Genomic DNA, 14,414 nt, shown 5'->3' with positions numbered 1-14,414 from the left:
GAGTCTTGCATATAGTATATGTTCAGTGAATCTTTATTAAATGATAGATCTAATTTAATCTACACAAATGATTCTGTGAGGGGTAAACCTAAATTATCAACTCAGTTTTACACATGAAGAATAAAAAGTCCCAAACAGGTTTTCTGATTTGCCCAAGGTATATGGAATAACACGTGATGAAAGGATAATTGTTCTCTGTGTTGCAGTGGGAAAGGTGCACTTTAGTGTGCTGTTTGTGCTGGGGCTGTGATAGAACCAGGAAATATCTTCAGTCATGATTTATCAGGTCACTTATAAAGGATTACTGTACTGTGGTCTACTCCCAACTCTTTGGACAGTGTAACACTTGCAAAATGTATATTGAGGTATATATATACAACTGTCATTTGTGTAATGAAACAACTGTAAAAACCACTGTTTAAAAATCTAATGGTGTTTTACCAGATAAATGTGTCTTAAAATATTCGAAAGAAGAAAGGATCTGACCCCTTAAAACATAGAGGTAGTTTCTGTCTCAGGCAGAGAAGAGATTATAAAACTGCAGAAACCTGGATATTTCAGTAAAAAGAGTGAATTTTTATGAATTTCATGTACTTGATGGGCGTTTTTGACTAACAATAGTTTCACATTCAGCATTTTAAATGTAGATTTTAAATTCAAATTTTAAATATCATGTAGACATGAGGAGTCAGTTTATATTTACTAGGCCACTGGGAAAAAAATGTTACTGTAGAGTTTATTTAGCATTTCTGACACACAGGATCAGTGTATGTCAAATGTTATTAATGTACTTTTTTCTTTGTCAGATGATCACCATATGGTATTGTACTTATTTTAATCTTAGAAGTGAAGCCTTTTGGAAACCAGGGCTTCTATACGTGAGAGAGTTGAGTTACAAAGCTCTCTTTTGGGGGGCAAACATCTTTCATATCTAAAAGTGTTCATACAAAAATGCCCTATATGTGTAGCTCTTTGTGTTTGAAGAGAACAGTGCTGATTCAGTGAGATTTGTGACATAAATTAGGGACCTTTTGTAAAGAGTGACTTCATTTATCCCAGTGCTCTCTCAGCTCTATTTATGGGGGCCTTTGTGCAATGGAAAAATACTGTAGGTCCAATCAATGGAAGATGCAAGAGAGAGATAGATTGATTAACGGTGGTTTATTTAAGTTGGCCTCATTTTGGTATCTCATTTTGGTTTTGTAATCCAGAACTCTGTTTGTCTTGTTGGCTTTTCCCATAAATATGGTAGAATCTGATTCCTAGAGAATTTTCTAAGTTCAGAGGCTGTTACCCCTATTTCCATTATGTTGCTTACTCTGCTGTTGGCTCTTTGCAGCCGTTTATAAGCTTAGTATTTTAAGTGAAAGTTACCTTTGTATGTTTGATTTTTAAAATGTTAAGCACATTTGGTCAAATATGGTTTTGTTTCGAAACTAGATTTGGGGTAAAATATAGGAACTGTTTAAGTTGTTCAGGAATGTTGTAAAACATTTTACCATAGGAATTCTAAACCAGAAGATCTTTATATATAGACTACCCAAACATGTACTGTTACTTTAAAAGACTTAAATGTGTTAAGTCTACTAAGTTGGAATAAACAGAAAATAACGTGCATGTTAGACCAGTTGCCTTCCTTGAGGCCTTTCTCCACATATTGGCCTGTACTGTTAGATTTGTAGGAGAGGTTCACAGATATATCGACATTTCCATTTCCTACCCAGTGTCTCACATTGGGAAAAAAGTTCCTAGAAGTCATGTTTTAGGAGGAAGTGATACTAAAACGTTTATTAAGAGCATCATAATTGAGAGATCAAGCAAAAGTTCAAAAGCTAAGAGGAAGGGAATTAAGTGAATGGGTCTGAAGAGGTAATGTGAAATCAGTTGATTTTTGAAGCAGTTGTAGACTTCAGTTATCAAAAGTACCATAGGTCTTTCTCCAAATATTTTTTTAATCCAGGTGAAGCTGGTGATGGGGAATAAAAACTATCAGGTCTTAATTTGTGAGCATTAACTTAATCAAAAATGTATTAAATTAGCAAAAGGTACTATAACTGAAAATATGTTCATCTATCTCATTTTAGACACATTTAAAACCATATGAACTAGATATAGCTCATCAAACCTTCAGCTGCAGTTGTCATAATTAGAACTGTTTTTTTGATCTATTGTTTTTCATTCAGTTGTTAAGTACAGTTAAGTACAGTTAAAATAATTGCCACATGCTTTTATAACTGCCTTAATGAGAGTCCGTAGTTCAATTTTATATGTGTCTATTGAATGTGTGCACTTTCTTGCAACCTAATAAAAATAGTAAATAAAAAATTATTATTTTGTAAATTTTCATTAAAATTTCACCAAGCCCACAGATGCGACTTTAAAAGACAGCATTTGTTGTTAGAGTTTGATTTGAGTTCATCATTTTTTTTGCTTTTATAATGAGATTGTAACTCAGGGGTAGTGCTGTTGCAGTTCTCTGTATTACTGAAATGATAAAAGCTTCAGCTTGTTGATGACATGTGATTGTTTTGTTTATATATACATATAAATGGTTTGGACATATAAATGTATATTTTCCCCCTCTCGTTTTAGTTGGACTGATCCAGAGGTTTCTTGTACTTCAGATTTACATACCCCTGGGACAAGACTTCGCTACTGAATTGCTGTAAGATATACAGAATTTCTTTCAATGTTTTATGTGTATTAGACATTTGATCAATTGAAGCAGTACGAAGAGTCATTAATTACAAGTGGCAGTTTTTGCATTAAAGAGCAGTGACTTATCAAGTCAACATGAAATAATTAAACTAATTTAATGGTATTTCTCAGATATACTGTAGTCTGGCATTTCCCTGAGGGAAGAAAGCAAATTTCATCTGTTTTAAGAAAATATCAAAGGATTCTGAATTTGACAATAAAGAGCCTATAATTTGAAGAAATAAATAATCCAAAAGTTTGAGATTTTATAGTTCAAATGAGAGGTGATGTTATCTTTTGTACTGTCTGCTATTGGAAACTGTGTTTGGTTTCAAATTAATTGAAATACCTCATTTTAATATTATTTATTTTTTATTTTTTAAATTTTACTGAAGTATAGTTGATTTACAGTGATTTGTTAGTTTCAGGTGTACAGCAGAGTGATTCAGTTATACATATACATATATTCATTCTTTTTCAGAATCTTCACCCATGTACGTTATTACAATATTGAATAGAGTTCCCTGTGCTATACAGTAGGTCCTTGTTGGTTATGTATTTTAGATATAGTAGTGTGTGTGTATGTTAATCCCAAGCTCCTAATTTATCCCTCCCTCCCACATTTCCCCTTTGGTAACCATAAATTTGTTTTTGAAATCAGTGAGTCTGTTTCTGTTTTGCAAATAAGTTTATTTGTATCATTTTTTAAATTAGCCTCCACATATGAGTGATACCATATGATATTTGTCTTTCTGTCTGACTTACTTCACTTAGTATGACAGTCTCTAGGTCCATCCATGTTGCTACAAATGGCATTATTTCATTCTTTTTTGTGGCTATATTCCATTGTGTATATGCACCACATCTTCTTTATCCATTCATCTGTTGATGGACATTTAGGTTGTTTCCATGTCTTGCCTATTATAAATAGTGCTGCAGTGAACATTGGGGTATATGTATCCTTTCAAATCATGGTTTTCTGCAGATATATGCCCAGGAGTGGGATTGCTAGATCATATGGTAGTTTTATTTTTTTAGTTTGTTAAGGAACCTCCATACTGTCCTCCATAGTGGTGGTACCAGTTTACATTTCAACCAGTAGTGTAGGAGGGTTCCCTTTTCTCCACACCCTCTCTAGCATTTATTGTTTGTAGATTTTTGATGATGGCCATTCTGACAGGTGTGAGGTGATATGTCGTTATAGTTTTGATTTGCATTTCTCTGATAATTAGTGAGGTTGAGCATCTTTTTATGTGCTTTTTTGGCCATGTATGTCTTCTTTGGAGAAATGTCTATTTAGATCTTCTGCCCATTTTTTGATTAGGTTGTTTGTTTTTTTGATATCGAGCTGCATGAGCTGTTTATATATTTTGGAGATTAATTTCTTGTTGGTCACTTTGTTTGCAAATATTTTCTCCCATTTTGTGGATTGTCTTTTTGTTTTGTTTATGGTTTCCTTTGCTGTTCAGAAGCTTTTAAGTTTAATTAGGCCCCATTTCTTTATTTTTGTTTTTAGTTTCATTACTCTAGGAGGTGGATCCAAAAAGATATTGATGCAATTTATGTCAAAGAGTGTTCTGCCTATGTTTTCCTCTAAGAGTTTTATAATATCTGGCCTTACATTTAGGTCTTTAATCCATTTTGAGTTTATTTTTGTGTATGGTGTTAGGGAGTGTTCTAATTTCATTCTTTTACATGTAGCTGTCCAGTTTTCCCAGCACCACTTATTGAAGAGACTGTCTTTTCTCCAATGTGTATTCTTGCCTCCTTTGTCATAGATTAATTGACCATAAGTGAGTGGATTTATTTCTGGGCTTTCTATCCTGTTGCATTGATCTATATGGCTGTTTTTGTGCCAGTACCATACTGTTTTTATGATTGTAGCTTTGTAGTATAGTCTGAAGTCAGGGAGCCTGTTTCCTCCAGCTCTATTTCTTTCCCTCAGGATTGCTTTAGCTATTTGGGGTCTTTTGTCTTTCCATACAAACTTAAAAATTTTTGTTCTTCTGTGAAAAATGCCATTGGTAATTTGATAGGGATTGCATTGAATCTGTAGGTTGCCTTGGGTAGTGTAGTCATTTTGACAGTATTGATTCTTCCAATCCCGGAACAGGGTGTATCATTCCATCTGTTTGTGTCATCTTCGATTTCTTTCATCCGTGTTTTATAGTTTTCACAGTACAGGTCTTTTGTCTCCTTAGGTAGGTTTATTCCTAGGTACAGTAAGTCCCCTACATATGAACAAGTTCCGTTCCAAGAGTACTTTCGTAAGTCCAATTTGTTTGTAAGTCCAATGAAGTTAGTCTAGGTGCCCAACTAACACAATCATCTATATAGTACTGTACTGTAATAGGTTTATAATACTTTTCACACAAATAACACATAAAAAACAAACACAAACAATAAAGAAAACATTGTTAATCTTACAGTACAGTACCTTGAAAAATACAGTAGTACAGTATAACAGCTGGCATTAGAGGGGCTGGCATCAGGTGAACAGGCAAGAATTACTGACTGGAGGAGGGAGAAGAGGTGGGAGATGGTAGAGCTGAAGGATCATCAGCAATAGGAGATGGAGGGCAAGCTGCAATTTCATTTACACCTGACATTGGTGGCACAGTTTCTGGTTCCTTGCTGGAACCAGATACACATTTGCATCTTTGAAAGTTTGCAGCTTGAAGGTGCATGTGTAGGGGATTTACTGTATTTTATTATTTTTGATGCAGTGGTAAATGGGATTGTTTCCTTAATTTCTCTTTCTGATCTTTCGTTGTTAGTGTGTAGGAATGCAAGAGATTTCTGTGTATTAATTGTGAATCCCGCAACTTTACCAAATTCATTGATGAACTCTAGTAGTTTTCTGGCAGCATTTTTAGGATTTTCTATGTATAGTATCTTAATGTTATTCACTTTAGTTGAGAAATACTGGTCTTTTCTGTTGACATATAGATGTCTTGGGATATATTTGTTTTAAATGGCCTTGCTATGAATTAATTGTTTAGCAAAAATGAGCATATACAAATTTTACTCAGTTGAGCTACCTGTTGTCTGATACAATTCTGAGAATGAAAATAACATTTAATTTGTATATTCATATAGAATGGAATATTGTTTAGGGTCTCAGTAATAAATTTGCATGCTTTCAGTAAAACATTATATTTGGAGTATGCTATTTTCTAATTTTTCTTTGTAACTAATAGCTGTCCAAAGTCAAAGCTTAGGCTTTTATTTTCCCTGCTGGAAGAAGTGACTTTTCCTATTAATGACGTTAATTTTGGACTAGTTACACCGGTGTGAACCAAGGGGAAGGAAGAGCTTTCGTAATAAAATGAGATTAACATAAACTCGAGGTTATTAGTTTCTCTTTGTTTATGTGAATTAAAATATTAATAATGTGTGCATATGTTGGTAAAATATGAATTTTAGCTAATAATATATTTAATTTTGTTTTCTGGAATGATAAAGGATAGATGGAACAATTTATATTTTTATTTTATTCAACTTTAAATCTTATAAACTTCTAAGATTTTCTGTTATCATCTGCTATGGTCACCAAGATTCTTTAAAGTAGTTCTTATAGTAACAAGACCAAAGCAACATTTGATACTCTTATGTATTAGGTTGGCCAAAAAGTTCATTCGGATTTTTCTGTAGATGGTTTGGAAAAGCCCAAACGAACTTTTTGGCCAACACAATATCTTTTTCTAGTTCTGCAGAAAAAGTATTTTCAAGACTCTAAAAACATTCTAAAGTTACAGTGTACCATATTTTGTACCAAGTTTTATTTTCAGTGTAGGGGAAAGTGGTTTCCTACCAAATGGAAGAAGACACATTATATTTTATTTTTAAGCTTGTTAGGTTCCTTAAATAGAAATCCAATCCAACCCTTTTGTTCTCCTGATCTCTACCACCTATACCTTGAAGCCATGGTAGAGGTGCTGGTAATTGGCCTTTTGATCAAAGTTGTGCAAGACACTTTGCTGAACCTTGGGACGTAATCTTTTGCTGAAGAGCACTCTTTTCCTATGCAAAATTAAGCTTTGTTTGTGCCCCCAAACACTTGAGCTTATCACTCTGACTAGGCAATATACTGTTTTAACTAAGTTAATAATAATTAAAGCTTTAATTATTGAGAAATCAATAGGTATCTTAGGTTTAACTTAGTCTAGCAAGAAAGTTGATATAAGTAAGCCTGACCACCCCTTTGTTACCGTGTGATTAATGCTCTTGAAGGATGGGAAAACATTTTTATGGGTGATGGAACTAACGGTCAGATTTTAAATTCAGTTGACTATAATCCTAGTCTCTTGTTCTCGTAGCCACATGGACAAACATTTGTATTTTTCAGATTGTTTTAGTTTTATAGTTTTTGCAGAACAAATGTCTTATGGACAAAAGGTCAAAATTATTAAATAACATGGGTAAAACATTCTCTGTCCTGACAGTGAAATTATCAGATTATGAGAAAATGTATTAACTATGCATTTGAATTTGTTGCTAATAGATAATCAAAATATTTTGCTATTTTAGGAAGTAATGACAGAGACTATGTTTTACAAGAAAGAAGGTAGAGTAATAAGTATTGATTGCCTTTCTAACTACAGCTTTTTCTTTTCCTTAAATGAAAGGGCTTTCTTTCAGAACCCTTAGTGTTTTACTGTGTTTCTGGCAGCATAGCTCCAGGCCATTTTAAATAATATATTTCTCTAACAAGCTTGGAGAGTCACAGAGCAGAAAGATATCTGGCTTTTAAAATTTTTCATTGTCAGAATGGGAGAGGCATTTTGTTTCACAAAGATACACTTACACATCAAGAGTTTTTCATAAGTGGAGTCTTGCCAGCTGTTTTATGAGTTTGATACTCATTTCTTCAACATCTTCCTATGTATCTTATGTTCACTGGATGATTACACTGCTCAGTAGAAGGTCATACATCTGTGAGTTAGTGGATGCCTTAGAACCAGCCACAGCTCTGCTTGAGGAATCACTCATGATTAGTCAGTCAACAAATTATTGAATTCCTGTTACTGTCATACAGTGTGATGGGCATAGGGGAGTCAATCTATGTTGAATCTGTTTACTTCTTCCCACCCTCAGTACCCTCCTAGTCCCAAACCACCATCACATTTCCCTGATTTACTGTTAGAGCATCCGAGTAGATTTCCCAGCTTCTTCGCTTATCCTTTTACAATCCTATCTCCACACTGCAGCTAGAGTGACCATTCTAAAAAACAACTGGAATTTTCACTGTACCAAGGACAAACTCCCAAATCCTTCATGCTCCCATGTGCTCTGGTCTCTCACCTCTCCCTGAGCTCACCAGCTGTCAGCCACACTTGCTTCTTTCCAGCCATATTGGCTTTCCCTTCCTCACACACCAGGTGAGGTCTCCGCTTAGGGTCCTATGCACAAGTGGTTTATATCCCCATTTCTTTACCTTGTTAACTCTTACTCAGTCTTCTCATCTCAGCTTAAGTCTCCCCTCTCCAGAAAGCCCTTCTTTGACTTCCCCCGAATAAATGAGAAGTAAATCTTATGCTCTTTTCTAGCACTGTACTGCTTTCCTTCGTTACAACTATGCCAGTTTGTAATGGTATATTTTGATTATCTGTCATTTTGAGCGGTCTTTGCGTTCCATGATATTCTAGCACCTAACACAATGCCTGGCACAAAAGCTCTGAAATATATATGAGTGGGCAGGAGTGGAATGAGTAAACAGGACCCAATCTCTGTCCACATATAGTTTGCTTTGAGGGTGAAAGATCAGTTAAAAGGCAATTTAAATACATCTTTGTAAATGTTATGATGGCATAAGAGCAAGACATAGGGAACATGTGACGTATTAGGCAGAAGTAAGAGCATAGGCCTCAAACGAGACAGATCCAGAGTCAAATTCTGCTTTACCTCTGTGGGACTTTGGGCAAGTTACTTAACTTGCCTCACCTATGGGATGAGAGTAATAATACCTACCTCACAGATTTGTGATAAGAATTAAATGAGAAAATTAACATAAAGTAATAATGGCTAACATTTATTAAGCACTTATTATATACTGGACATTGTTCTAAGCATTTTGTTTTCACTCAATCCCCAAAACAAGCCTGTATAGTAGTCATAAATATTGCCTCTGTTTTACCATTGAGGAAACTGAAGTCCAGAAAGGTTAAGGAATTCGCCAGAGGTTACAGACTTACTAATAATCTTAGAGCCAGAAATCAAACTTGTAGTCTAAATCTAGAACCTGTGCTCTGCACCACCATACCATGCCGCCATATTTGTAAATTTTCTATCTAATTACACATACGTACATGTATGGTAGGGATATTTAATTTGAATTTTTAGAACAAGATGAATGTGCTCAGCCTTCTACATCTTTAGGGGCTTCCCATAGCACAGTGCTATCATCAGAGTTCCACAGAGGAAAGGTTTTTCTTTCTGAGCTGTTCCTGTTTCTGTAATTACCCATTTAAGAAATAAATGCTTGAAAATTAAAGGAAGAATTTTACTCACATATTTTTTGTTTAATATTTTGCATCATAAATGTGACAATACTTGTATTACACTTTTTTTTTTCCAAAAAAAATGAGAGCTGAGAAACAACTTCATTTCATCTTTGTTGTTTCTTTACTTTGGTCCATGCCTAGGCCTTTTTTTCCTTTAACATATACATATTATATTATTCAAAATCCTGCATCTGTGGGTAAGGCAGCTTCAGAGCTTCATAACCTGACCAGAAATTATCCAAACACATTGCGTTTTGCATATAGAGCAAATGGAGTGTTTACTGTGCTAACACACAGTATGTTTAGCATTAAAGTAACAGAATTCTCTCATACTTCTCTTTCAGTGTAAACCCACAAAAGAAAATATCCTCTCTTGCTTTTTACAAATAAACTCCTCATTTTGACTTGCTTATTTCTTAGTATTAGTTTTCATTTTTAAAGTATTTTAGTGTATCTGTGTCTCACTGTTTGACCTGAAGTTAAATGATTTAATAAACAACAGATTTTTAAGAATTCTTTCATTTTCTGATCTCCTCTGTACTGCTTCATCGTAGCAGTGGGAAGCCAGCCCTGTGTGGGTTGTTAGGTGTTTCAGAGCCTGGGGGCAGAATCTTGTGTACAGGAGGAGCACCAAGAACCTGAGCTCTTGGAAGAGAACCAACTGCATCTTGAAATAGAAATCCGTTTCACTATATTTGATGCTGCCAATCACACTAAATGATTTTGGAATATTACATTTTTGACAGGAATTTCATTCATTTTACTGAATATTGTTGAGCATTAATTCCTTTCTCTATCCTGATTTTGACAATTATCTCGATGAATTCTGAGAGACATTTTGTACTGTTAATGCCTCTAGTGAACTGACATTATTTTTCTCATTTTCACTCAGCTCGACCAGTGCTTTTTCAATATATGGGATGAAAACACTATGAAAGCTGGTGGTGGGCATCGTGTGCTGTTTTGGAGAGGTTGAGATTCTTAGCCTGCAGATCCTAGGGAATATCATTGCCAGAAGGTTTCACGTGTTGAGCCCTCATCTATTTGGAGTACTTCTTTCATTTGGAATCTAATAAAGTAAATTCCTTAAAAAAGAGAGAGATCCTTAAAAGGGTCCCTAGTCCTTAGAAATTTTAATTGATCCTTTGTGATCTCTTCATTGCAGTATTCTGAATTTGAAAATTATATCTGAGTAGAGTTTAATGATTTTAACCTAGAATCCAATCTAGTACTTATGATGCTCATTCCAGAGTTTTTGTCTTGTCCTTTTGCTTTATCCCCTGGTTTTATGCCTTTGGGCTGGACACTGTCTCAGTTTCCTCTTCAGTAAATGGTAATGTGAACATTTTTCTTTTAATTCCAGAGCTAATCGGTGATATTGTTTTTTCTGTAATTTTAGGAGGTTTAGGTTCATATGGATCTTAAAGCTTCCTTTTCCATTTCTATAAAATGGAAAATTGAAACATACCCTTCCTACAAAACAAAGCTTTAGTCTCAGGGTAATTTAATGAAAGTTACTCTTATATCACTTTTTCTGTATTGTTACCAGTGAGCTAGACAAATAGGTCAAAAGAGAAATTTAACAGAAGTGTCAGGTCCTTCTACCCTATTGAATTTTGCTCCTTACCGTCCCTTCTTCGGTGACATCGGAGGCACTAGACTCTTTTGAAACTTTAAACCAAGGAAAGTGAATATGTCCTCACAGCTGCAGACCTGTTCTTTTCACATGTCATTTGTCTTCTTCAGCCACTTTAAAGCCACCAGAGTTGAGAGAATACCTAAATTTAATAACTTCAGGTCAGAATGATATTGGTGAGAGCTTTTGAGATTGTGTCCATTTACCAAGCACAACTCTTCCTTTGGAAAATTTACTTTCTTATCTTTTTGGTCATTTTGATGCCTACCTTTGAAGAAAATAGTGGTTGCTCTATAGCTCTTAGGTTATTTGTAAAGAAGGTTTTATCCAAGCACAAAGTCTTAATCCAATGAAATATTTTATGTCACTGAGTAAATACATCTCTAAACTGTGTTTAGAACTGGTTGAAAATGGCCAGTGATTGCTCTTTTTTAAACTAGTAGTATTATATACTAAAGTGGTAATGACATTGCAAGTTTCATTAACATTTTGAATGCATCTCATGTCTAATTCCAACTTCTATTTTTTTCGTTTTAAAATCATCAGTACTTAAATCTCATTATTTTAATGATATCCAATTAAATGTGCTTGCATAATCAGTATATTTTGTTACATGCATTAGTAAAGGAGCACTTTAAGATACTTTGCATTACTGACTTCCATAATATATTAAATTTGCATGCCTTAAAATAGGTTTTATATGGAAGTTTTAGATAACATATGTGATAGGTGTATAAATCAGAGACCATAGTCTTTATCTATTAAATAAATGTTCTTTGAGAAATCTTTTCTTCCTGGTTCTTAGTTTGGTTCACTTTACTTTTCTAAATTCTTTTTACAGTACTCTTTAGATAACCTAGATCTGAGAGCTAAATAAGATACTAGCAAAAGAAAAACTGCACATATACAAATATTTGGAAGTGTTCTTCCTCTGTAAAATCATAACAAAAGGCCATACATTTGTTAAAGCACTGTGCAGTTAAATGATTGTCATATCCATTATCAGGGATAAAAAGTCAGGGCCCTGTGACGGCTCAGATTATAAGCCTGAGAGTCAGTGGCTCTGCCATGTATTAGTTTGATGACCTGGGCAAGTTGCTGGGCTCTATGTGTGTTACAGCTTCATCTGTACAGTGAGGATGGTATTTATACCTATTTATTGAGTAATTATGAGGATTAAATTGGATAATGCCAAATGGTAATTGTACAGTAAATATTAATTTATAATTTTTATATCTCTAAATATAGATAAAAGTGCAGGGATATTTAATTTTTAAATTGCTCTTGTGAAACATTTTGGGACAAGTTGGGCATGTTTCCATTTCATGTGAAATTTTCATGGTACTCGTCCCTGAAAAGAGGTAGGAAAGCAGCTTTTTCCTTTGGAGCCTTTTATTTGCCCTGCCAAGTATAAAGTGCATTTCTCTTAGAAACACCTCTACTGGTGATGGTGACTATTTCAAGAATGAGAAAAGTCAAGAGCACTTAGGGAAGGAGAAGTAAATTCTTTTGAATTTTCTCAAAATGTTTATGTGAGTAGGAGTTATATGCAAATAAATGTTTTCAAGATTGGGCTAAAGCTAAGGAATGCCACACTTGGCTCTTAGATGAAAACTGTTTATAAGCCCATAATAGAACTCCCAAAGAACTTTTCTTATAACCAATAGTCCGCCCTTCTTTATTGGAACAGATTAGTGATCTTGCATTTTATATCTATTTCATACTTAAAAAGCTATTACAATAAGCTGTTTGAAACAACAACAGTGGTATGAAATTCTCAGTATAGTTGGAGGTCGGTTGCCTTTGTTAGCAGTAAATAGGAACAGCTGTTCTGTTTGATGCACATAGGTATTACCATGCCCTTTTTTCTGAGGTTAAGTACCATTGATTTATAAGGTGAGAAATAAAATATCTCTTAGAATTATTTAAAGCCAGATATGATTATTGATATACCATATACAGTGATTTGTAATAAATGTATGAATTCACTGTATTTTAGCAATGGATGTGTTAGCATAGATATTTAAAACATTTTAGTGGCTCAAGTTTCTGTTATTATAGGGAATCTACAACTCTTATCCAACTCCCTATTTTTTCTAAATTCATTTTATTGAAGTATAGTTGATTTACAATGTTGTGTTAGTTTCTGGTGTACAGCAGAGTGGTTCAGTTATACATATATAATAGTTTGCATTTGCTAATCCCAAACTCCCAATCCATCTCTCCCCCACCCTCACCTGACCCCCTTGGCAACCACAAGTCTGTTCTCTATGTCTGTGAGTCTGTTTCTTTTTAACAGTTAAGTTCATTTGTGTCATATTTTAGATTCCACATATACGTGCTATCATAAGTATTTGTCTTTCTCTTTCTGACTTACTTCACTTACTATGACAATCTCTAGGTCTATCCATGTTGCTGCAAATGGCATTATTTCATTCTTTTTTATGGCTGAGTAGTGTTCCATTGTATATGTATACCACATTTTCTTTATTCATTCATCTGCCGTTGGACTTTTATGTTGTTTCCATGTCTTGGCTATTGTAAATAGTGCTGCAGTGAACACAGGGGTGCATGTATCTTTTCGAGTTATAATTTTGACTGGATACATGCCCAGGAGTGGGATTGCCCGGTCATACAGCAATTCTATTTTTAGTTTTTTGAGGAACCTCCGTAGTGTGTTCCATAGTGGCTGCACCAATTTACATTCCCACCACCAGTGCAGGGGGTTCCCTTTTCTCTACACTCTCTCCAGCATTTATTGTTTGTAGACTTTTTGATGATGAACATTCTGACCAGTGTGAGGTGGTACCTCACTGTAGTTTTGATTTGCATTTCTCTAATAATTAGCCATTCCAGCTCCCTATTTTTAATAGAAAAAACCCTGAGACCCAGAAAAGGGGCGTTCCTCAGGATACAAGGTTTTTAGAGGCAAAGCCGACACTAAAATTCAGAACTTCTGACTCTAGCATCTTTTGTTGATATCATTGCTGCCTTTTAGTGCTTGAGTTGGAAAAAGCTGACGATATAGTATGATTTTATAATCATGGTTTCTGATAGTTTTAAATAGTGAAGTTATTTCTGCCAGTGCTTTGGACTCTAAGTTGCAAAAAGTTAATTCTGTCACTGTAATCCATATTTCTACTCCTCCCCCACCCCTGTCCTCTAAAATTAATCACCAGAAATAAGTTAAGTTCTTTGTTTGGGTCAGGATTAGAAAGGTCATAACAAATCAAAACAAAACAACTACTTCTTTGAAAGATTATTTCATTGTTAGGGACAGAAATCTATTTAAGTTATGTCAAGGAAAAAGATAAGTATTGGAAAAACATGGAGAGATCATATAGAACCCAACAGCAAAAGTTGTTACAGCACTTTTGAGAGGTGATAGTTGTCAGCAGCTTCTCTCTCTCTCTCTCTCTCTCTGGAAGCTACTCTGTCATCTCTCATTCTGTTTGTAAGTTTGCTTCATTCTTCTGTTTCATCCTATAAACCAGGTTTTCTAATTGCTTGTCATTGTGCACGTGGGCAAACATAGCTTCCAGTACATCCCTCTGTGACCCTACAACTCCAGTACACAT

At 34.7% G+C, this 14,414-nt stretch overlaps 1 protein-coding gene across 16 annotated transcripts in view; it reads left to right on the top strand.

Moving 5' to 3' along the window:
- Positions 1-14,414, top strand: part of CFAP20DC (CFAP20 domain containing) — a 291,535-nt gene that overhangs the window by 10,046 nt on the left and 267,075 nt on the right. For all 16 annotated transcript variants that reach the window (XM_073811274.1, XM_073811284.1, XM_073811278.1 and 13 more), the window contains one exon: positions 2,593-2,665. In XM_073811274.1, coding sequence (XP_073667375.1) covers positions 2,593-2,665 — 73 coding nt within the window. The remainder of the gene's footprint in view (positions 1-2,592; positions 2,666-14,414) is intronic.

The sequence above is a fragment of the Tursiops truncatus genome, chromosome 10 (genome assembly GCF_011762595.2).
Source record: "Tursiops truncatus isolate mTurTru1 chromosome 10, mTurTru1.mat.Y, whole genome shotgun sequence".
Classification (NCBI taxonomy): Eukaryota; Metazoa; Chordata; class Mammalia; order Artiodactyla; family Delphinidae; genus Tursiops; species Tursiops truncatus.
Note: the sequence above shows the minus strand (reverse complement) of the source record. Positions and strands in the feature narration are given on the sequence as shown.